Source organism: Pleurodeles waltl, chromosome 10 (genome assembly GCF_031143425.1).
Source record: "Pleurodeles waltl isolate 20211129_DDA chromosome 10, aPleWal1.hap1.20221129, whole genome shotgun sequence".
NCBI classification, from domain to species: domain Eukaryota; kingdom Metazoa; phylum Chordata; class Amphibia; order Caudata; family Salamandridae; genus Pleurodeles; species Pleurodeles waltl.
The window spans coordinates 328,478,070-328,503,298 of record NC_090449.1 but is presented as its reverse complement, the minus strand read 5'-3'; the positions used below and the strand labels follow the sequence as shown (position 1 = coordinate 328,503,298).

At 48.6% G+C, this 25,229-nt stretch overlaps 1 protein-coding gene across 6 annotated transcripts in view; it reads left to right on the top strand.

Annotated features, from left to right (window-relative positions):
• Nucleotides 1-25,229, top strand: part of LOC138261513 (LITAF domain-containing protein-like) — a 202,841-nt gene that overhangs the window by 66,403 nt on the left and 111,209 nt on the right. The window contains exons 2-3 of one of the 6 annotated variants that reach the window (XM_069210519.1): nucleotides 3,278-3,404; nucleotides 3,523-3,584. The exons of 4 other annotated variants lie outside the window; for them this stretch is intronic. In XM_069210519.1, the coding sequence (XP_069066620.1) occupies nucleotides 3,572-3,584 (13 nt within the window). In that variant the 5' untranslated portion in view covers nucleotides 3,278-3,404; nucleotides 3,523-3,571. The remainder of the gene's footprint in view (nucleotides 1-3,277; nucleotides 3,405-3,522; nucleotides 3,585-25,229) is intronic. One more of the 6 variants, XR_011199107.1, reaches the window with a different exon arrangement.

Below are 25,229 nucleotides of genomic sequence, written 5' to 3'. Positions count from 1 at the left end.
AGTAGTCGCAGCAATAAAAGCAAAATATATCAAAGTACTTCTCAGTTGCAATGTACACAGCAAATATATGTGATTATATTATAGCATAACTTCAAAGCAAAGCATTAAAAGTCAACATTCATCACCGTAGGCCTATAGCTCAGCTTCATCTTTCTGGGGTCTGCAAGTTGATGACTCCGGTCAACTGAGAGAAAGAGATTTTCTACCCAAACGGGAGACAGGCAACTGACGTCTCCCTTCCTGTCTGAAGTCAAGCAGATTCAATCTAACCCTGCTGTAGCCCAGAGTCATCCTTAAAAGAAAACTCAGTGTGAGAACTGAAGAAACTTGGAGAGTGGCCATTTCTCCCGAGCTCACTCGTTCTCAGACTGGATTGCGAGGGAAACACAAAATCTATGTGCTCTAATCAGCTAAGGTCTGGTGTGAAAAACACTGCTTGGTCTACCATGTGGAAAAACACGGCTTGGAAAAACACAGCTCATCTGCAATGTCTCAACTGCAATGTCTAACCCCACGTTAAAGCCAATAGGCAGCTAACGTAAATAACAAATGTGGGGGGTCATTACAACCCTGGCGGACGGTGTTAAAGGTGCGGCAATACCGCAAACAGGCCGGCGGACAAAAAAAGGGAATTATGACCCTGTCGGAAACCGCCAACAAAGACAGCCACTTTAACACACCGCCCGCCACGGCGGTACAGACAAGCAGCGCAGCGGTCACCGCCAACAGACAGGCGGAAGACAATGTACCGACCACAGTATTACAACAGGCCAATCCGCCACCTTTTCCGGGGCGGATTCACCGTGGATAAAAACACGGCGGAAACAGTTACTGCAATGGGAAAACGCTCACCTGAACACATCCCACGAGGAAGGAGGACTCCATGGAGCCCGAATTACACATTCTACTGGCCCTTGTATTCCTACTCATCTACAAAGACCAACGCCGGCACGGCCGAAGACAACGGTGGGTACTGCACCTACGACATAGGGGAGGGGGGAGGTAAAAGTTAGGGGGACACACACGAAACACCCCCACCCCCATCCTCGCATATTACAACACACACACCAATGCATGTACAAAAATCTCAGTAACAACCCACAATCCCCCTGGAAGAATGCAAAGACAAAACGAAATCAGTTCAAACATTGTAATGTATCAATATACATGTCTGTCAAAAATATACAGATATATAATAAAATCAGCCAGAAATATATACATTACGAGAAGTAGTGCAGATATGCACATATCAATGTCCGTGCACCACTAGTCCAAGAATGCATGGGCGAGGCCCACAGTAGATACCTGTCCACAATCAGAGAGAACACTGCCGGGGCATCAGATAGAAATACTACAGGCACCTCAGGGGGAAGGCAAGGGGGGGCACCTCAGCCGGATGACTGCAAAGCCAGATCCACGACGGGGCTCCATGCCCATTGATGTATCCTGAGGAGTGCAAAGCCATTGTCTCTCAAGTCTCTACAGTCGGTGGGTTGCCCACTGTTCCATCCTGGGGAGTGCAAAGCCACTGTCTCTCACGTCTCTACAGTGGGTGGGTTGCCCACTGGACCATCCTGGGGAGTGCAAAGCCATAGTCTCTCAAGTCTCTACAGTGGGTGGGTTGCCCACTGGACCATCCTGGGGACTGCAAAGCCACAGTCTCTCAAGTCTCTACAGTGGGTGGGTTGCCCACTGTTCCATCCTGGGGAGTGCAAAGCCACTGTCTCTCAAGTCTCTACAGTGGGTGGGTTGCCCACTGTTCCATCCTGGGGAGTGCAAAGCCACAGTCTCTCAAGTCTCACAAGTGGGTGGGTTGCCCACTGTACCATCCTGGAGAGTGCAAAGCCACAATTTCACAAGTAGATAACAGCCGCCACTGGCTCTGGAGGGGGACTGGTACCCAGACTGGATTAGTCTCCTCGTGAAAGTTCCTGTCCCGTCACTGCCCCAGCTGCACATGGGATAATGATGCTTGATGTGGCGGTCTTTTCATTCTTCCCCGGTGCATGCCCTGTTCAGCGGTGCTTTGCCATGGCGGTTCTGGACTGTTCAGCGGTTCTTTGCCCTGGCGGTTCTGGACTGTTCAGCGGTGCTTTGCCATGGCGGTCTCTGGACTGTTCAGCGGTACTTTGCCATGGCGGTCTCTGGATTGTTCAGCGGTGCTTTGCCATGGCGGTCTCTGGCCTGTTCAGCGGTGCTTTGCCATGGCGGTCTCTGGACTGTTCAGCTGTGCTTTGCCATGGCGGTCTCTGGCCTGTTCAGCGGTGCTTTGCCATGGAGGTCTCTGGACTGTTCAGCTGTGCTTTGCCATGGCGGTCTCTGGACTGTTCAGCAGTGCTTTGCCATGGCGGTTCTGGAAGGGGCATTGGTGTGTGGCATGACGTTCCCTGGACTGGGCATTGGTGTGTGGCATGACATTCCCTAGACTGGGCATTGGTGTGTGGTATGACGTTCCTCATAGCCCACTGGGGCTGTGGCAGCCGGGGCCTTCCTGGGCACTGACTCCGGCGGTGGCGGTGGTCTCCTGACCAGTGACGATACTTGGGCCCTCCTGGGCACTGACTCCGGCGGTGGTCTCCTGACCAGTGACGATACTTGGGCCCTCCTGGGCAATGACTCCGGCGGTGGTCTCCTGACCAGTGATGATACTTGGGCCCTCCTTGGCAATGACTCTGGCGGTGGTCTCCGGACCAGTGACGACGGTTCAGGCAGCTCACAACAGGCTGTGCAGACTTCCTCTGGCCCTTCCCCACCTTTGGTGGAGTCACAGCTGACTCTGCAATTCCCTTGGGACCCCTGTGAGTTGTTTTCCCTCCAGGAGTCTTCACAGGGTCCCGTCGTCCACTTTCCAATTTCAGAGCCTTTACAGGGGGTGGGCTGCCAGTGCCTTGGCTCCGGGTCATACTGCCTGCCCTGGTGGCCAGTGCACTCCACACACCTTGAACAGGCACCACTGGTATTGGAGGCTTTTTTGGCTGAGGCGCTACGACGGGACTGATGAATTGGAGGGGGCGTGGGGGCAAAAAGGTCAACTTTACAGAGGGACAGTTTCTGACGAACACTGGGATGGGTAGTTGGAGGGGGCCTGGGAGTGGAGGAAGAGGAGGTTGTTGTAGGAGGTGTCACTTTAGGTGTTTTGGGTGCAGGTGCAGGTACTGGAGGCTGTTGTGAGGTGGATGGTTCCCTATTCTACTCACCGAAGAAAGTGTGCCAGATCATCATCGCCTGCTCGATGCTTCATAATTTGACTTTGCGACGCCATGTGCCTTTTCTGCAGGAGGATGGTCTAGATGACGGTGTTGTGGCAGCTGAGGAGCCTGTGGACAGTGATGAGGAAGAATTTGAGGAAGAAGACAATGACAATAGGGAGTCAGTCATACAGCAATATTTCCAGTGACACACAGGTGAGAACATTTTCATTTTTACCATTACATTCACTGGCACACGTCCTCCTCTATTCTGTGTGTTAATTCATGGGATTATTTGGTAATTGAGTTGTTTCTTTCCATTACGGTTTCACAGGTGTGGTTACCAACGTGTGTCATCTACTTGCATCCTTCAAGGACTTGTGATGTGTGACATTGGTATGTTGCCTTTACATCTCACAACGTATTTTGACACTGTCATAGATATTACATTTTAACAAATCATAGACTGACTCCAGATTGTTTTGTGTTTCAAGGGTGTTTATTGAAGTGCTCAAAAATGGGAGGGGGTTGTAAAATGGTGATGGGTGATGGCGGAGGAATGTCCATGGCAGAGTCCAGTCTATTAGTCTCACAGGTGCACTGCCCATATGGGCATAGGAAGTGGAGCTGGGGCAGTTCAAGTATGGACAGGGTAACTAAGTGGGACAGCGGGAGGACAATCAGGGTGGTCTCTTTTCCTGGCGGGGGTCTTGCCATCTTGCTCTGTCCTGTTCCTGGCTCTCAGGGACCGCTTGCGTGGTGGTTGTCCGTCTGCAGGGGGTGGGGTGCTGGTGTGGTGGTCCTGTGGCGGGGCGTCCTGTCCACTAGTGCCGGCATAGGTGGTGGGCAGTTCATCATCCTGGCTAGTGTCAGGGGCCCCTTGGAGTGCCACGGTGTCCCTCAGGGTCTGCTGTATGTACTTTAGCACCCCTACGATGGTGCCCAAGGCGGAGCTGATGGTCCTGAGCTCCTCCCTGAACCCCAAATACTGGTCCTCCTGCAGGCGCTGGGTCTCCTGAAACTTGACTAGGACCGTCGCCATCGTCTCCTGGGAGTGGTGGTATGCTCCATTGATGGAGGATAGGGCCTTGTGGAGAGTGGGTTCCCTTGGCCTGTCCGCACAATGTCGCACAGCAGCCCTCCCATTTCCCCTGTGTTCCTGTGCCTCCGTCCCCTGGACCGTGTGCCCACTACCACTGCCCTCAGGTCCCTGTTGTTGTTGGGGTGGTGGGTTACCCTGGGTTCCCTGTAGTGGTGGACACACCGCTGATTGACCTGTCCTGGGTACGGAGGTTTGGGCCCGCTGGGTGGGTGCTGTGCTGGTGTTACCAGAGGGTGGAAGGTCAGTGTTGGGATGTGCAAGGGGAACCGACTGTCCCGAGGTCCGGGCTGGTCATCAGGCTCCAGTAGGGCAGAGCTGCTATCGTCCTAGTGCCTGTAGATGTGGTGCATGCAGGTGTGTGTGTAGACGAGACTGGGAGGGAGGAGGGAGAAGAGGAGGAGGGGGACACAGTGGAGACAGTGGATGTTACTGTGTCTGTATGGGTGTGATGCTTGTGTGAGTGCCTATGGGATGTGTGGTGCCTATGTTTGCCTGAGCTACTTTTGTGTGTTGACTTGTGTGCATGCTGGGCTGTAGGTGTGCTTGGGATGGGCTGGGGTACAGGGGATTGGGTCTGGGTGGAGGAAGTTGGAGGGGGAGGCTGGACACAGGGACAATTGCTGCCATCAGTGCTGAGGCCAGAGATTGCAGGGTTCGCTGAAGGACAGCCTGACCAGAATGAATGCCCTCCAGGAATGCATTACCGTGTTGCAACACCCTTTCTACACCCTGGATGGCATTCACAATGGTAGACTGCCCAACAGTGAGTGATCTGAGGAGGTCAATGGCCTCCTCACTGAGGGCAGCAGCGGTGACTGGGGCAGGGCCTGAGGTGCCTGGGGCGAAGGTGATGCCCACCCTCCTGGGTGAGCGGGCACGGGGCGAACGCTGAGGGGCTGCTGGGAGGGCGGTGCTAGTAGGGGGGGTGGCGGCTGTACCTGTAGAAGTGGGGCGCACAGATGGTGCCGCCACCACAGGGGTGCTCACATCGGCAGACGAGTCTGTGTCGCTGGCTGGTGATCCGGTGGCCGACGTGAAGCTCCCCTCGCCCTCCGTCCCACTGGTGTATTCAGAGTCTGTGGTGTGGCCCTCCATGGCCATGTGGGATGCAGCTCCCTCGTGCTCCGGTGCCACTGTACCTCCACCCGTTGATGCTGATGTACAAAAGGACAGGGAGAGCAGGAAAAGGGGGGGAGACAGAACAAAGAGAGTTTTAGTGCATGGTATATCACTAACGTTGGCGGACAAGACAGACGCAGCAGCCCCATGCACAACGCTGCGCTCCTGCCCTCTGCACATGCAATTTTTGGGATATGGCCTAAATAGAATTGGTGGAAATCTGCGCACATGGATGCCACAGGGGCAACTATACCTCAACTTGATAATTTACTGAGGTGGGGTAGAGTGCCACATGGCCTACATTACGGAGGGGCCTTGCCTACCTAACTCGCCCTGGCCTAGGGACACCCAGAGCCCACCTCCCCCACCCAGACACCTCCACTGCACGCAAAGTCCGCAGAATGAGAGTGTACTCACCCCCTTGTGTCTGCTGTGATGTCCTTAAGCGCCCATCCAACTCCGGGTAGGCCACCGCCAGGATCCGGAACATCAGGGGGGTCATGGTACGACGGGCACCCCTCCCACGTTCGGAGGCCATCCCCAGCTGAGCCTCCGCCGTCTTCTTGCTGCAGCGGCGAATGTCCTCCCATCTCTTATGGCAGTGGGTGCCCCGTCTCTGGTGGGCCCCCTGGGTCCGGACCTCCTTGGCGATGGCATGCCAAATGTCCCTCTTCTGGTGGGCGCTGACCTACATGACATGCCCAAGGAAAGAGGAACAGTCATTACCAACTGCACCATCAATGTGAGTGGCCCCCTCCCTACTCTGACCATGTGGCCAATTTATTCCCATGCTTTACTGTAGTATGACTTCTGCCCCCTTCCCTCTTCCATCCAGCCCTGTTCACCCAGGCCTAGCCCCTACAACGTGCTCCCTGTGTACTAACCTGTTGGTCTGGAAGACCGAAGAGTAGCATGTACTGGGGGAGGACCCCATCCACAAGTTTCTCCAACTCTTGTGCAGTGAAGGCAGGGGCCCTTTCCCCAGACGCAGCAGCCATCGTCACTTCCAGACCGAGGTTACAGCAGCACTAGCAGTGCAGGTCCTCTCCTGTCGAAGGTCAGGTATGTAGTGATTGAACAGATAGAAAATGGTGGTGACGTCCGCGGCGGGGCGCCTAATCACCGCCGGCGCACCTGTTCATTGGCTCCTGGGACCCATAGGGTCCAATGTTAACCAATGCAGCATTGCGCCGCAGTCTACGACCGCCTACCGCGACGGTGTGCAAAGCCAGCGCTGTTACCCCACAATCCCATTGTCCCAGTTTAGAGGTCAGGCAGCCGCCATTTCAGGGGCCCACATGGATTCATTTTCAACTGCGTCACACATACTGAGGCCTACACTCAACACACATACCAGAAGGGTTTTGTGTCTGCTGTAGTCTTGTGTGTAACTGTGGGTACATACCTGGAGGAATAGTGACTGGTTCTTCGCTGTTGTCCTTCTTAGGCACCGTGAGCTGGGACATATGAGAAGATGGCGGAATCCTCCGGTGTACCGACCGCTGGTGGACCTGTTGACAATGGAAGAGAGACATTTAATCGTGACCTACTGGTTTGACCGTGCTACAATCCAGGAACTATGTAGCCAGTTGGAGCCAGACCTGATGTCACCAATCCGCCATCCGACTGGAATCCCCCCTGACGTGCAGGTGCTGTCAGTGCTCCATTTCCTTGCAAGTGGGTCATTTCAAACAACAGCGGCCATGGCATCAGGGATGTCACAGCCTATGTTTTCCAACGTGTTGTCCAGAGTGTTGTCTGCCCTGCTGAAACACGTAAGGAGATACATCATATTCCCTGAGGTGGAGGATTTGCCTACAGTGAAAGATGACTTCTATGCCCTTGGACATATCCCCAGCGTCATAGGTGCCATTGATGGGACCCATGTAGCTCTGGTTCCCCCCCGCAGGAGTGAACAGGTGTACAGGAACAGGAAGAGTTATCATTCCATGAATGTTCAGATGGTCTGTTTGGCAGACCAGTACAACTCGCAGGTAAATGCTATGTTCCCTGGCTCAGTGCATGACGCCTACATCCTGCGGAATAGCAGCATCCCTGATATGATGGGTGAACTCCAGAGGCACCGTGTATGGCTATTGGGGGACTCTGGTTACCCCAACCTTTCCTGGCTATTGACCCCAGTGAGGAATCCCAGGACCAGGGCAGAGGAACGCTACAATGAGGCCCATGGGCGGACTAGGAGGGTTATCGAACGCACCTTCGGCCTCCTTAAGGCCAGGTTCCCGTGCCTCCATATGACAGGTGGGTCCCTATTCTACTCACCGAAGAAGGTGTGCAACATCATCATCGCCTGCTCCATGCTCCATAACTTGGCTTTGCGACGCCAGGTGCCTTTTCTGCAGGAGGATGATCCAGATGACGGTGTTGTGGCAGCTGTGGAGCCTGTGGAGCCTGTGGACAGTGATGAGGATGAAGCTGAGGAAGACGAAAACGACAACAGGGAGTCAGTCATACAGCAATATTTCCAGTGAGACACAGGTGAGAACATTTTCATTTTTACCATTACATTAACTTTCACACATCTACCTCTATCCTGTACCGACATTTCACTCACTATTTGTTAACTGAGTTGTCCCCTTCCATTTCAGTTTCACAAATGTGGTAACCTACGTGTCAACTGTTTGCATCCTTGAAGGGCTTGTGATGTGTGACATAGGTATGTTAGACTTCCAATGGGTAACCCATTATGAAACTGTAATTGATAATACAGATTTACAAATCATAGACTGACTCCATTTGTTTTTAGTGTTTCAAGGGTGTTTATTTAAGTGCTCAAAAAATGATGGGGGGTTGTAAACTGGTGATGGGTGATGGTGGAGGAATGTCCATGGCAGAGTCCAGTCTATTAGTCTCACAGGTACATTGCACATCTGGGCATTGGAAGTGGAGCTAGGTCAGTTCGTATTTGGACAGGGTAACAAAGTGGGACAGTGGGGGGACAATCAGGGTGGTCTTATTTCCTGGCAGGGTCTTGCCATCTTGCTCTTTCCTGTTCCTGGATCTCAGGGCCCGCTTGCGTGGTGGTTGTCTGTCTGCAGGGGGTGGGGTGCTGGTGTGTTGGTCCTGTGGCGGGGCGTCCTGTCCACTAGCGCCCGCAGAGGTGGTGGGCATTTCATTGTCATGGCTAGTGTCAGGGGCCCCTTGGAGTGCCACGGTGTCCCTCAAGGTCTTTTGAATGTCTGTCAGCACCCCTACGATGGTGCCCAGGGCGGAGCCGATGGTCCTGAGCTCCTCCCTGAACCCCAAATATTGTTCCTCCTGCAGGCGCAGGGTCTCCTGCAACTTGTCCAGGACCGTGGCCATCGTCTCCTGGGAGTGGTGGTATGCTCCCACGATGGAGGAGAGGGCCTCGTTGAGAGTTGGTTCCCTTGGCCTGTCCTCCCTCTGTCGCACAGCAGCCCTCCCAGTTCCCCTGTGTTCCTGTGCCTCCGTCCCCTGGACCGTGTGCCCACTACCACTGCCCCCAGGTCCCTGTTGTTGTTGGGGTGGTGGGTTCGCCTGGGTGCCCTGTAGTGGTGGACACACGCTGCTGATTGACCTGTCCTGGGTAGGGAAGTTTGGGCCCGCTGGGTGGGTGCTGTGCTGGTGTTACCAGAGGGTGTAAGCTCGGTGTTGGGCTGTGGCTGGGCAAGGGGAACCGACTGTCCTGAGGCCCACGAGGGTCCGGGCTGGTCATCAAGATCCAGTGGGGCAGAGCTGCTGTCGTCACTGTGGGCCTCTTCTGGGGGTGGAGTGGTATTTTCAGGACCCTCTGGTGAGGTGACGTTCCTTCGGGTTCCTGCAGGGGTATAAGTACATGATTATTGCATGTGTGTGTTTCATGGAGTGCAACGGTTGGGTGTTCGTGAACCCCAGTGCAGGCATTCCTGTGTGGGGGCTTGTGTGCTGATGGTTGGGGGGTGTTGTGGGTCTTTGCAGTGGGCATGCTTTGGTGATGGGTGTCCATGCTTAGTTATGTCATGCAGGTCTTGGGGTTGGGATGGGTGGTTGGTGTCATGGGTAGATAGGTGAGGATTTGGGGTGATAGGGGAGGGTGTGATGGTGGGGGTGTGTGATATCATGCAGGTAGGGTGGGGGGTATGATGGTTAAGATTAGACTTACCTGTGTCCGTTCCTCCAACGACTCCTCCGAGGCCCTCAGGATGCAAGATGGACAAGACTTGCTCCTCCCATGTTGTTAGTTGTGGGGGAGGAGGTGGGGGTCCGCCGCCAGTCCGCTGTACCGCGATGTGGTGCCTGGATACCGTGGAACGCACCTTCCCCCGTAGGTCGTTCCACCTCTTCCTGATGTCCTCCCTATTTCTTGGGTGCTGTCCCACAGCGTTGACTCTGTCCACTATTCTTTGCCATAGCTCCATCTTCCTGGCTATGGATGTGTGCTGTACCTGTGAGCCAAATAGCTGTGGCTCTACCCGGATGATTTCCTCCACCATGACCCTGAGCTCCTCCTCGGAGAAGCAGGGGTGTCTTTGGCGTGACATGGGGTGGTGTAGGTGATGTGTGGGGTGGTGTATGTGTTGATGAGTGTGTGAGTGTAGTGGTATGTGGTGTTTTGTGCTTGGATGTTGCGTGGATGATGGTGTTGTGTGCCTCTGTGTGATGGGGTTGTCTGTTCTGTGCTGTCTCTCTAGCCTTCACTCTGAATTTTTGGTAGTAGGGGTTTGTGGGTGATGTGGGTGTGTGTTTTATATAGTATTGGGTGTGTGGGAGTGTTGTTTGTATGTGTGTCAGGTGTGTGTATTTAAAATTGTCCAATGTGGCGGTGTTTTGGAGATGTGTGTGTATTTTGAGCGCGGCGGTGTGTACCGCCAATGGAATACCGCGGTTGAAAGACCGCTGCGTGGATTCGTGGGTCCTAATGTCATGGGCGTGTTTCTGTTGGTGTGGAGGTGGAGGATGTGTTTCCGCCAGTTTCTCGCTGACCTTTGGTGTGGCGGTATTGTGTGGGTGTCTGAATTTCGGCAGATTCCGTGATGTGTGTCATAATAGCTGTGGCGGTCTACCGCGGCCACGGCGGTGTATTGGCGGTCTTCTGCACGGCGGTAAGCGCCTTATACCGCCAATGTTGTAATGACCCCCATAATGTGCTACTGGTGAACATTGAGCAACTAATATGTGCAGTGGTGAAACACAAAGTCATTGGTCAAACACAATTAATAGCATCACATTCCACCCTATGACCAATGAATTTTTGTTTACATACCTCTTATTTCAAACAAAAACAGAAAACAAAAATATCAACACAAAAAAACATTATAAGCAAATAAGATTTGAATGATAAAAGCAATCAATGTAAAGCAATGGAAGTGGATTAACATATTGATCTCATAACCTTTCACTTCAGATACATCTACACAGAAAAGACTGAAACTTATATACTCTGATTGGGATAACAGTGACTCTAAAACAGCAATTCGATGTAGCATGAGTTCTACTCATGTAAAGGAACACGGTCCACCTGAAAGGTTTGCTGGAATGTAAGCGAAAGTCAGAGTTCCATACGAAAAAACACAGACAGTTAACTGTTAAGGTTGCTTAATTCCAGTGGAAGAATGTAATCAAACAAGTTGATCTTGAACTGAAGGCGCCATTTGAGCAAAATGGATTCAAGGTGCTTGTACTTTACTGAATCAGGTTCAGGTTGGGGGTTCGGTCCCTCCCCCGACCCCACACGCACACACCCGAAGGGAGACCACACAGCACACTCATGGTCAGTGGCGAAATGTGGTAGGATCTGCAAAAGAAAAAAGTATGAAATTTCTTGCAAATAACATTTGTCATCTGAAATGTGCCCTTCCTCTTCCTTTCCCTGTTTTATAATCAGTAGGACGTTTTCGGGACCCTTTGTTATGATTTCTGCAGGTTCTGGAGGGTCATTTGGGGATTCAACCCACACCTCAGCACTGAGGTTTATATCTGCTGCACCACAGCTTCCCTTTCCTTGCACTGTCAGAAGGGCTGGGGCAGACTCTTTCTTTACCAAACCTCCATTCACTGCATTTTTGACAAGTTGGGCCATTCTGTCTCCAATTTGTATGAATGAATCAGATTATTTTCTGGTTATCAGCATAATTTTGATTTCTCCTTGGTAATCTGCAGCAATCACCCCCCCCTAAAACCTGATCAATTTGCCATATCTGTCCTGGTAACTTTCCTCTCTCCAACTGATCTTTGACTGTTTGTGGGAAAGATTGCTGTTGTGCGTACTGAATCACAGTTTTTATAAAATCTAGGGGAATGTGCATCTCTCTAATCTCTGCCCACCTGTAAGTGGCTTTTTCTCCCAGATGTCCACATTTCTGGTGCACCCACTTAGCCATCCCCACTAAGTCAGAATTCTCTTTAACATCTGCAAGGGAATTGAAACAGTTATGTACAAGGCATGTGGAAAACCAAATGGCTAAACCATTGGCAGTGAACCTAGAATCAATGTAATAATGACAATTCTCAAGCAGCTCTTGCTTTAAAGTCTGACACACATTGTACAACACTGTTCCTTCTCCTGTGCTAGACAACAACTTTTCAGTAACTGGATTGTAATCATTAGTCAAACACACACGCTTTTTATCCTCAGGGGACACGAATTCAAATGGTGCACTCAATTTCATTGGTCATCCTTTTACCTGTGGTACTCCCTGCACCCTCTCCACATCCTGTAAAGGGGCTTGTGACACCTGTTCATGTAGGGCTGCAGTGACTCTAGCCATGTCTTGCATCCAGTGTATGATACTAGCTTCCTGTGCCTGTCCTAAACTGTGAGATTTAGGTGAATTCATCACCCACTGCATGCTTGATATTTCAGGTTTCATACTCCAAAGTTCCAGGGGCACTCTTGTCCTCCCCTGTTCCTGATTTACATGTAAATCAGTGTTTCCCTCTTGCACTGCGCAGAAACCTAAACTCTGAATTATTTCATTTGCCAAATTAAAACCGTGCAGCTGCCCATGTTTTTTTCTAGTTACTTTATACCAAGGTGTTAAGATTTCACTCAGATGAGGGCTATACTGTTTCCAAAAACCAAACAAGCTCATGAAACTCAGTGTCTTTTGCTTAGTGTAAACAGTAAGAAACTCTAAAATCTTTTGTTTTACTTGTGCCAGTAACTGCACATTTTGCGACGGTACTTCTGCCATGTCCGAATTAATTTTTCTTTGCAGAAGCAGTCTGTAAATAACATTCTGAGCTCTGTTCTCAGTATTATCAGTTAAGGAATGCTCTTCAACTACCAAAAACTGAGAGGTGTTTTGCTCACACGGAGGCTCAGACTGGCCCACAGCTGTCTTAACCCCCTCATTACTGGAATTGGAAAAGCCAGATTCTTCTAAAACAGCAGTTTTATAGATTTCAGCATTATCTTGCATTAATGTGTTCTGGCTAATTTGCTCACGTAAATTCTTATCTTCATGTTCTAACTGCCTACATCTCTCCTGCATTTTTCTGTAAGCAGATAAAAGTATCCAAACCCTTCTGTCAAGAACAAAAGAAACATCGTTTCTTTCAAAAGGCACATTTTCTAAATATGCTTTATCACAGCACTCACACAAGACTCACACAGTCCTGATAAACAAGATAACATGTTTCTCACATCACCATAAGGCAGTTTAACTTCACATGCATTTTCAAACATGGTCTGCCGTGCTTCTTTAATTCTCTAAATAACAAAAAAAACAATTGCACTTTTAAATCGTGCACTTCAAAGTCCAATTTGACTCCCCGACTGCCGACAACGACAAAATGTTCTGATTTCCTGCTCTTATCTCATTGCCGAGCTTACAGAACCTCTCTGGAATGCAATTCTGAGTTTAAAGAAGACATTTATTGTTCTTATTACTTTACGGCAATGTTCTTGAGAGACAAAATTAGTAGATTGGAGGCACACGTTCAAAAGTAGTCGCAGCAATGAAAGCTAAATATATCAAAGTACCTCTCAGTTGCAATGTACACAGCAAATATATGTGATTATATTATAGCATAACTTCAAAGCAAAGCATAAAATTCAAAATTCATCACCGTAGGGCCTATAGCCCAGCTTCATCTTTCTGGGGTCTGCACGTTGATGATTCCGGTCATCTGCAAGAAAGAGATTTTATACCCAAACGGGAGACAGGCAACTGACGTCTCCGTTCCTGTCTGAAGTCAAGCAGATTCAATCTAACCCTGCTGTAGCCCAGATTCATCCTTAAAAGCAAACTCAGTGTGAGAACCGAAGAAACTTGGAGAGTGGCCAATTCTCCCGAGCTCACTTGTTCTCAGACTGGATTGCGACTATCATCTAAGGTCTGGTGTGAAAAACACTGCTTGGTCTACCATGTGGAAAAACACAGCTTGGAAAAACACAGCTCAACTGCAATGTCTCAACTGCAATGTCTAACCTCACGTTAAAGCCAATAGGCAGCTAATGTAAATAACAAATGTAATGTCTAATGCCATGTCAAAGCCAATAGGCGGCTAAACTGAACACAGAATGAAATGGCTGACTCCATGTTAAAGCCAATAGGCAGCTAAACTGAACAAAACATATAGGCGGTCATTCTGGCTTTCCCGCTGGGCCGGCGGGCGCCCGCCAAAGAAGCGCCCGCCGGCCCAGCGGGAATGGCCCTGCAACACAGAGGCCGGCTCCGAATGGAGGCGGCGGTGTTGCAGGGGTGCGATGGGTGCAGTGCCACCCGTTGCGATTTTCACTGTCTGCAAAGCAGACAGTGAAAATCTGTATGGGGCCCTGTTAGGGGGCCCCACGACACCCGTTCCCGCAATCCTGGTTCTGGTAGTGAAAACCGCCAGAAACAGGCTGGCGGGAAGGGGGTCGGAATCCCCATGGCAGCGCTGCAAGCAGCGCCGCCATGGAGGATTCCCTGGGCCAGGGGAAAACCGGCGGGAAACCGCCGGTTCCCCTTTTCTGACCGCAGCTTTACCGCCGCAGTCAGAATAGCCCTGGAAGCACCGCCAGCCTGTTGGCGGTGCTTCCGCTGCCCTCCGCCCTGGCGGTCAGAGACCGCCAGGGTTGGAATGAGGGCCATAATGTGCTACTGGTGAACATTGAGCAACTAATATGTGCAGTGGTGAAACACAAAGTCATTGGTCAAACACAATTAATAGCATCACACCAAGCTAGTTCAAAGGAGCCTTTGTTGCTGCCTGTCCTCCTCCATCTTTGCCCTCAACAGCATTTCTTCCCGCCACCCGGACGAGGTAGCCAGATTTTTCCAAACAACACTATTTCTCAGCCGTGTAAGGAAGGAGAGCACGAACGATAAAATACTGCATTACCTGGAGGTGAAACACCTTCACATTTTACTTTCAAATCCCCATGACTGTGCTGGACACTCGAATAAGGAAAGCCTCATTGCGGTGCATACCCTGAAGCACTAATATTTAAATTATTATCACATTGAGATACTACTAAATGGATTAATATTGTTTTTAATATACCTAAGAATATAAAGATTTGGATTATTTTTTTATTACAACATGTGGAGTCGTTTGTGTGGTGCTTATATTGGGTCACTGTGGTGGTGAATTGCATAAATACCTTACACTCTGCCTTCTAAGTTAAGCCTGCCTGCTCTGCGCCAAGCGACCAGAGGGTGAGCACAGGTTAATTTAGGTTGTGTTTTTGGCTTACCTTGACTAGAGTGGGTGAATTCTGCTTGGGTGAGGTGCCTACTCCAGCCAACCAGAACCCCTATTTCTAACAGGCTTCCACATAACCTCGAAGATCTGGGCTCCCGCCCTCCTCCTTCACCAGCAGAGTACAATGCTCCAGGGCCACAGAGCCGTCACTGTTGCAGCACAAAGCGCTGTTGGGCCATACGCTCAACACAGAAGGAGGCTGGGGAGGCTCCCCCAGGTCCTCGGAAGTCCAAGCTCCCACCCTCCTCCTCCACCAGCAGAGTGTGACACACCAGGGGTGCAGAGCCTTCACTGTGGCAACGCAGAGCACTGTTGGGTAATGACACCCTTCCTCTCTGTGCCTACAGAAGGTACCTTGTGTGCATGTTGGTGGGAAGTGCTCCCCAGGGGCTAAGGTCAATAAAAATAAATTCTCCTCTCTGTGCCTACAGGAGGCTCCTCCCGTGCATGTTGGTGGGAGGTACACCCCAGGCACTAAGGTCAATAAAAGTAAATATTCCTCACACCCTAAGAGAAGGATACAGCACTCTCCACACTGTAAGCAGAGGGGAAATGCAGAATGAAGCGCTCACCATGCTCTAAGGTAATTCAAAAAAATTATGATGCTCCTCATGTAGAGGGGAATATAGCACTCCCCATATGTTAGTTTTTGGAAGAAGCCAAGGAGCAGAAAATCAGCATTCTCCCTGCATTGTGCGCCATAGGTGGCACTCAAGGGGTCACACCAGGGACAGGCAGGCCACCCTAGCTAGATGACATCAGTAGAGGGTAATCAGGCCATTGTGTGAGGGCAGGCCTCAGTCTATTGACATCTAAGGTATGAATGACCCTTCCTCTCAACAGCCCAGGATGACATTCAATATGTACATGGATGCAGACGCCTCTTCTGTCACACCCAACCCCTCCTGTGTTGTGGCTGTATGGAAGGTATGTGGATTGGAAACAGGCTGCAAAACACTAGCGGTAAAGGCACAGAGAAATACCCACTTTCTAAAAAGTGGCATTTCTAAAATAGTAATGTAAAATCCAACTCCATCATTTAGCTGGATTTCTCAGTACCATTCCAAAAATGCTCACGCTACTCCTCACAGATCAGAAATTACCACTTATAGATATACGGGAATTTCCAATGTTTGCCAATGAGAGGAGCAACCCTCACAGTAGTAAAAAATGAAATAGTCTGTTTTTCACTTCTAGGACATGTAAAACATATAAGTACTTGTCCTACCTTTCACATAAACAGCACCGTGGGCTATCTAGGGCCTACCTTAGAGTGACTTCGGTGCATTAAAAAGGGAGCTTAGGCCTTGGCAAGTAGTTTGATTTGCCAAATCAATGTGTCAGTAAACTGCACATGCAGGCACCGCAGTGGCAGGCCTGAGACAAGTTTGAAAGGTTACTATTGTGGGTGGCGCAATCAGCACTGCGGGCTCACTAGTAGAATTTAATTTGCTGGCCCTGGGTGCATGGTATACCACTTTACAAGGGACCTACAGACAAATTAAATATGCCAAACAGGTGTAAGCTAATCATACAAAGTTTTAGAGGAGAAAGCACAAGCACTTTAGCACTGATCAGCAGTGGTAAAGTGCCCAGAGCCATAGAGCCAACAAAGAGAGGGCCAGAAGATTAGGAGTAAAAAGGCAAAAACATTTGGGGGATAACCCTGCAGAAAGGGCCATTTCCAACACTCTGTAAAGGCTTAGTCATCAGGGAAAAGTTGAATATATATTGACAACAGTAGCCCACCACTCCCAAAAACATTGTGACTTCTCTCTGGGTAGTTGGCGGATTCTTTTTCACAACTGCCGAAATCCTTTGTTGTGCCACTTTCCTTGCTCCTTTCTCAATTTGATGTCCAGAATACTGGACCTTATTCTCACAGCTTTTCAACTTGCCTGGGGACACTTTATGTCCATTTTCTGCTAAGTGGTTCAACAACACAAAGGCATCTTGTTTTCAGGCTTCTTTTTTGTTCAACCCCACAAGAAGGTCATCAATATATTGGACCAGAACTGAGTTACAGGGCATAAGCAAGGACTTCAGATTCTTCTTGAGAATCTGATTGGAAATGGAGGGGCTCTCAGTATACACTTGTGGGACTTGCTATTCCGCCAAAACATGACTGCTGAACCGGAATGCAAAGAGGAACTGACTGCCCTCATGCAACAGTATCAAAGAGAAAGCCTGGCACAAATCAATAACCGGGAACCACTTTGCCTCACATGGAATTTGAAACAAAATCACAGCTGGATTGGGATAGCACCATTATCAACCAAAAATGACAGGAGTGGCCATTTACCTCACCAAATATGAATGGACCACTTTGGTCTATCTCTAACCCTACACCAAGTACGCATTCTTTCTCTCCACTTAGGCACCATCAGGCTGACTGATCGGAGCCATAGTTCTCAGATGTCTAAAATATAGGAAACTGTTGGAAGGGATTATTGTCTTGAAATGCATTCAAATTCATGTTCGAACCTTGATTACAATTCAATCTGGGACCATTCACATTTTGTGGTGGCATCAGCAGTTGTGGAACCTGCATCACTTGAGCTTGTGGTACATTAAAATTCTGTCATCTCTGTCTCTGTACATTTTGCATCTGTATGGGGTTATTATTCTAAGGTGTACAAATCTTGAATCTGCAGCTGATTGGCTGGGTTGAGACGGCATTTCTGCTTCCAATACCCTAACTGGTTGCAACAATGACAAGGGGCTGTCTTCTTCAGACTACCCACATATATTCCTGTAATAGGATCAAATGAGAAAGCTTAACTTCTACTCTGCATCACAGCAACTCCCTGCTGATACATGCCTTACATATTACCAACATTCCCTACATAAGGGTGGACCTGAAAACTTCTCTGAGCAGCTTTCAACTGGGCGAACATTAACTTCCCCTTCAACTTCTTCTGTTTCATCTCTATGTTATCACTGCAGTACTTTGCATATCTCAGGATTTCTGCAACAAATCAAATGCCATTGGATCATCATTCTAATTTCAGTTCTCAATCCTGTCACAACCTCAAAACGAAATGCCCTATATCTTTTGGTTCAAGCGCTTCCATTTCACTCTACTGCTTGAAAGCCTGTAACAATCTCTCAAAGCAAGAATGAATTGTCTCCTTAGGGTCCTGAGTCATTCTGTCAATTTTAATCCAATCAATATCTTTGGCTGACATTTTGACTTCAAGAATGTCATCACCTGTGGATATTTTTTCATCACTAATGGCAACGGGCTGTCACAGTGTCCTTTCCTCCGGATCTGCACGTCACTGAACAAAAGACCCACCTTCCGGCGTCACCAACTCAGAAAGCTATTATAGCACAGAGTTATGATGAAGCCAGTCGGGGGAAGGAAATTAGGGTAGAAAACAGCAGGGAGAGAGATCTGAAAAGAAAAGATTAGAACAAATATGCATTTACTCATTCATAGAAATATAACTCATCAATAGACTCTTAACTAAATGCGTCTCCGAGATATTAGATGGCGACCCCTTTTGAAATGAGGGCAAAGCCCCTTCTTTGAAACATGGAACAAGAATAAACTAGGACCTCAGAACCAAGAGATGGGAAGAGTTTTGGACTATGATTATAACATAACATGTGTATTTGTAAAGCGCACGTTCACCCGTAGGCATCTTGGCACTGAATAACAGATGTTTATTGTTACCCAACTCAATGGTACTCATTTTATCGACCTCAGAATTTTGGATGAAAGGCTGAGTGAACCTGCCAGGATTTGAACCTGTGACCATGATGTCAAACACAGGCTTCTACAGTGGACGCATTAGTCCACTAAGCCACCAGACCCGGACATTATACTCAGAATATCAATCCTGCATCTATGCATTCATAACATATTAAACTTTCCAAAGAACAAAGAAAACTATGATTTGTTTATCTCCAAAAATACTTTCACATTAACAACTATAAGGACCGAAAAGTTTTTACTCATTGAACTTGAAGCGCGTTACTTATAATACCAGGAAGCGCTTTTACTTATCTTGCCTTAAAGCGCTACGCTCATTATGCCAAAGGGGGAGATTTTACTCATGTGGCCTGATTCACTCTGATTGTTGTGCCAAGAACCTTTTACTCCCGTGAATTGAAGCGCTTTGATTGTCGTGCCAAGAGCGTTTTACACCCGTGGACTGAAGCGCTTGAATTGTCGAGCCAAGAGTGCTTTACACCTGTGGACTGAAGCGCTTGAATTGCCGTGCCAAGAGCGCTTTACATCTGTGAACTGAAGCGCTTGAATTGCCGTGCCAAGAGCGCTTTACATCTGTGAACTGAAGCGTTCGAATTGTCGTGCCAAGAGCACTTTACATCTGTGAACTGAAGCACTTGAATTTTCGCGCCTAGAGCGCTTTACATCTGTGAATTGAAGCGCTTGAATTGTCGTGCCAAGAGCACTTTACACCTGTGAACCGAAACGCTTGAATTGCTGTGCAAAGAGCGCCTTACATCTGTGCTCTGAAACGCCTTTGATCATCGCGCCAAGGCAGCTGTACTCTGGAAACTGAAAACGCTTTGCTCGTTGTGCTAAGGGGTGCTTTACTTCTGGAAGTAACGACTTCCTCCAAAATTGGGTTCATCAAGGCTTTACCGCTACGAGTACAACCTACTTGTTTTTTAATGCACCATGGAAACAAGGATACTTTGGTTGGATGTCACTCTGCCATGCAGGAACTCTGCTCTTCTTCCGAGAAACCCCCACGAGGTCCGACAACATCAAAGTCTTCAAAATCGTGAGCAACGTGCTTGGGTGTGGCTGGGTTTTATAGGCCTGCCACACCCCAAGATGGCTGCTGCCTCTAAAAACATGTGAATTGTAGTCCCTTCATGGAATAGCACTGATAAGTGCATCTTGTCCATCAATGTCCTGATTCGGCAGCTTTATGAGCTTTGTCACAGGTGAGACAACGCTAATGGCCACTTTTGGAACAAGAGGGGATGACAAGTGGTGCGCATAAAGCGCAGCAGAGCCGCGCAGCGGGGTTTCGGGTGAGACCTGGACTGCGCATGGCCTTTTTCCTGACATTACACCCCTCTTCCAAGCGCAGTCCTGGTTTATCAGGATGGAGGAGGTGAAATCGTCGCACCAAACGTGGTGCATGAACATGTCTTACAGGTTCCCAAGAGTCATTTTCCGGTCCATATCTTTTCCAGGACACCAAGTACCAAAGGGAAGACCCCCTATATTTAGAGTCTAGAATAGATCGCACCTCATACTCCCAATGACCTTGGACTAATAGAGGAGCAGGCTGTGTGACGCTTGAGGTCGAAGCAAGTTTTAGAAGCGAAGTGTGAAACACCGGATGAATTTTCAAAGGCAATGGTAATTTTAGCTTATATGTTACTGGGTTTACTTGTTGTAGTACTTCATATGGCCCTATGAATTTTGGATGAAACATATTTTAATTTTTTAATACAATGTTTTTTGTGGATAACCAAACTCTATCTTTGTTTGTATACTGACGACCAAGCTGGTGTTTTTTGTCATATTGCATTTTATATTTTTTCTGTGCTTGATGAAGATTTGTTTGTAATTGTGAATGTACCTTTTTCATGTGTGTTAGCATGTCCTTGACTGCTGGAGTGGTTTGAGTAGAGGCAGGTAACGTAACTTGCAAAATGTACAGATGACACCCATTTAAACCATAGAAAGGAGTTGAGTTTAGTGAAGAGTTATTATAAGCCAGCTCTTCAAGCCACAAAAGATCCAGACAGGTTTTAGGAGACTTTGTTGCATAAGATTGGAAATATTGTTTCAGAGTTTAGTTTAGTCTGTCTGTTTGACCATCCGTTTGTGGGTGATAACTAGTAGATAAAGTCAAATCAATTTATAGGGCCTTGCACCATTGTTGCAAAAAATTTGCAGAAAATTGTGTTGCTCTATCAGAGATGATAACTCTTGGAAGTCCATGAAGACAAACTATATTTTCTAAGATGATAGTCACTAAGGTGTCGGAAGTTGGTAGCCCTTTACAGGCAATGAAATGAGCATACTTGGTAAGACTGTCTACTACCACTAGAATGGTTGTAAATTGTTTTATTTGAGGAAGACCAGTAATAAAATCCATAGAGATATGTTCCCATGCATGAATGGGAACGAGTAGAGGTATCAATAGTCCTTTTGGCTTGCTATGTTCACTTTTGCATCTTGCACATACTTCACATGATTGTAGCATTTGCTTAAGGTCGTGAACGAATGTAGGCCACCAAAAATACCTTTTCATGAGTTCTATTGTTTTTTGAGGACCTGGGTGACCTGCCAGAGGATGACTGTGCAGCCAATGAAAAGCTGTCTCTCTTAACTCCTCAGTAGGCAGGAATACTCGAGATTCATGTAGAGATAAGCCTTGTTGATTAGAGCCCTTGGTGTCTTGTTGTAACTACTCTTGCCACTTAGTGATGTGAAAATGATTACGAATGAGATCAAAAGATTTCTCGGCAGCTACTAAACATAACATTTTTGAAGACTTTATAATACACATGGGTTTTTGTTCAGTAGGTGTGATTGAAGAATCTTGTCTAGATAATGCATCGGCCTTATGATTATCTATCCCTGATCTAAAAGTCACTATGAAATCAAATTCTGCAAAGAATAGCATCCATCTTAATTGTCTATGAGTTAGTAGTCTGGCAGAACTCATAAATTGTAAATTTCTATGATCAGAATATATAGTTATGGTGTGTTTCGCTCCCAATAGATAATGTCTCCATTCTTTAAAAGCATTACGAATTGCTAGTAATTCTTTTTCTGGTATGGTGTAATTATGTTCTGCTTCATTCAATTTTCTTGACGCATAAGCTATGGGGTGCAATGGTCCAGTTTCTCAATGACTTTGAGACAGGATGGCCCCAACAGCAAGATCAGATGCATCAGCTTCCACGATGAATGGTTCCTCCACATTAGGGTGAGCTAGAATGGGAGCGGTAGTAAAAGCCTTTTTTAAATCTTGAAATGCTTTCTCTGTCTCTGTCAGAGAGACCTGATCCTCGGGGCTTGCGCCTCTTCTCAATGTGTCCACCTCTTGGCAGCTCCAAACTCTACTAGCTGCTATAGCACAGAGTTAAAGAATGGCCAAGTGGGGGAAAAGGTTTTAGGTTGGGAACAGCGGGGAAGGAGACCTGTGGAAGCAAGAGTTAAGACACAATAGCAAGAATATGCACATCAACTTTCATAAACTCTGTTCTTAGTCTTTATGTACGAATAACATGAATGATCAGGAGTCTTTCTATAACATGACATTAATAGCTCTAAATACCTGAAGAATAAAGAAGGATTATGCAAACTTTCATGGTAGAGTTCTTAGAATATCATATTGTGCTTTAAACATTCAACTGTCTCAAGTTTGTTCTTGGAAAGAAGATCACATTATAATCAACATCAATGATTACATTAGTTGTCATAAATGAACTGCGATGGATTCATGAATTAATACTGCAAGATCACACTCTGTCCAGAATGTCAGGATTCTTTTAACAAGAAATCAACAATCACTGTATTACAAAATTATGCATCACGTTTTCAATGTGTTGAAATGATCACACACACTGACAATCTAAACTGCAGGAGTTAAATACCATGAATGAATCGCGCACTCTGTTGCCGATTCGCACATCAACTTTCAAATGGCAAAATTACGATTGCGCGTTCTGCCGATCTGAACTGCAAGAGTTAAATGCCACGAATGAATCGCACACTGCTGCCGATTCGAACATCAAAGTTTTAAAAGTCAAAATACGACCGCACGTTTTGCCGATCTGATCTGCAAGAGTTAAATGCCAGGAATGAATTGCGCACCCTGCTGCCGATTCGAACGTCAAAGTTTTAAATGCCAAGATTATGATTGCGCGTTTTGCCGATCCGAACTGCAAGAGTTAAATGCCATAAATGAATCGCGCAACAATTCCTCCACCGTCACGCCAACAGAAACACACTCATGCTATCACGACCCACGGATCCACGCGGCGGTCTTTCAACCGCGGTATCCCATTGGCGGTACACACCGCCGCACTCAAAATACACACACATCTCCAAAACACCGCCACATTGGACAATTCCAAATACACACACCTGATACACATACAAACACCACTCCCACACACCCAACACAATATAAAACACACACCCACATCACCCACAAGCCCCTACGACCAAAAACTGAAGACGAAGGCCAGAGAGACTGCACAGCATAGACCTCACCACACAGAGGCACACAACATCATCACCCATACAACATTCCACGCACAAAACACCACACACCACTACACATCACCACACACATCAACACATACACCACCCGACACATCACCCACACCACCCCATGTCACGCCAAACACACCCCAGGTTTTCCGAGGAGGAGCTCAGGGTCATGGTGGAGGAAATCCTACGGGTAGAGCCACAGCTATTTGGCTCACAGGTGCAGCACACCTCCATAGCCAGGAAGATGGATCTATGGGGCAGAATCGTGGATAGGGTCAACGCTGTGGGACAGCATCCAAGAAATCGGGAGGACATCAGGAAGAGGTGGAATGACCTACGGGGGAAGGTGCGTTCTGTGGTCTCCAGGCACAACATTGCGGTACAGCGGACTGGCGGCGGACCCCCACCTCCTCCCCCACAACTAACAACATGGGAGGAGCAAGTCTTGACCATCATGCATCCAGAGGGCCTCAGAGGAGTCGGTGGAGGAATGGACACTGGTTAGTCAAATCTTAACTATCATATCCCCCACCCTACCTGCATGCTATCACACACCCCCACCTTCACCCCCTCCCCTATCACTCCAACTCATCACTAGTGTACTAATAACACAAACCACCCATCCCAACACCAAGCCCTGCATGACACAAGTAAGCATGGTCACCCCTCACTAAAGCATGCTCACTGCACATACCCATAACAACCCCCTAAACCATCATCACACAAACCCCCACACAGGAATGCTTGCACTGGGGTACACGCACACCCTCCTATTGCACACCATGACACACACACATGCAATAATCCTGCTCTTATACCCATGCAGGACCACTACGGAACGTCACCACACAGGAGGGTCCAGACATCTCCACTCCACCCACAGAAGAGGCCCACAGTGACGACAGCAGCTCTGGCCAACTGGATCCAGATGACCAGCCCGGACCATCGTGGGCCTCGGGACAGTCGGTTCCCCTTGCCCAGGCACAGCCCAACACTGACCTTCCACCCTCTGGTAACACCAGCACAGCACCCACCCACCGGGCCCATACATCCGTACCCAGGACACGTCAATCAGCGGTGTGTCCACCACTACAGGGAACCCAGGATAACCCACCACCCCAACAACAACAGGGACCTGGGGGCAGTGGTAGTGGCACACGGTCCAGGGGACGGAGGCACAGGAACACAGGAGAACTGAGAGGGTGTGCTGTGCGACAGGGGGCGGACAGGCCAAGGGAACCCACTCTCCACGAGGCCCTCTCCTCCATCATGGGAGCATACCACCACTCCCAGGAGACGATGGCGACGGTCCTGGCCAAGTTTCAGGAGACCCAGCGCCTGCAGGAGGAGCAGTATTTGGGGTTCAGGGAGGAGCTCAGAACCATCAGCTCTGCTCTGGGCACCATCGTAGGGGTGCTGAAGGATATACAAAAGACCATGAGGGTCACCGTGGCACTCCAAGGGGTCCCTGACACTAGCATGGACGATGAACTGCCCACCACCTCTGCCGGCGCTAGCGGACAGGACGCCCGCCACAGGACCACCACACCAGTACCCCACCCCCTGCAGATGGACAACCACCGCAAGCAGTCCCTGAGATCCAGTAACAGGACAGAGCAAGATGGCAAGACCCCCGCCAGGAAATGAGACCACCCTGATTGTCCTCCCACTGTCCCACTTTGTACCCCTGTCCATGTTGCAACTGCCCCAGCTCCACTTCCTATGCCCATATGCGCAAAGCACCTGTGAGACGAATAGACTGGACATTCCTACACCATCACCCATCACCATTTTACAACCCCCCTCCATTTTTGAGCACTTAAATAAACACTCTTGAAGCACAAAACAATCTGGAGTCAGTCTGATTTGGTAAATTTGTATTATCAATGACAGTGTCAAAATGCATTTTCAATTGTAATGTCAACATACCTATGTCACACATCACAAG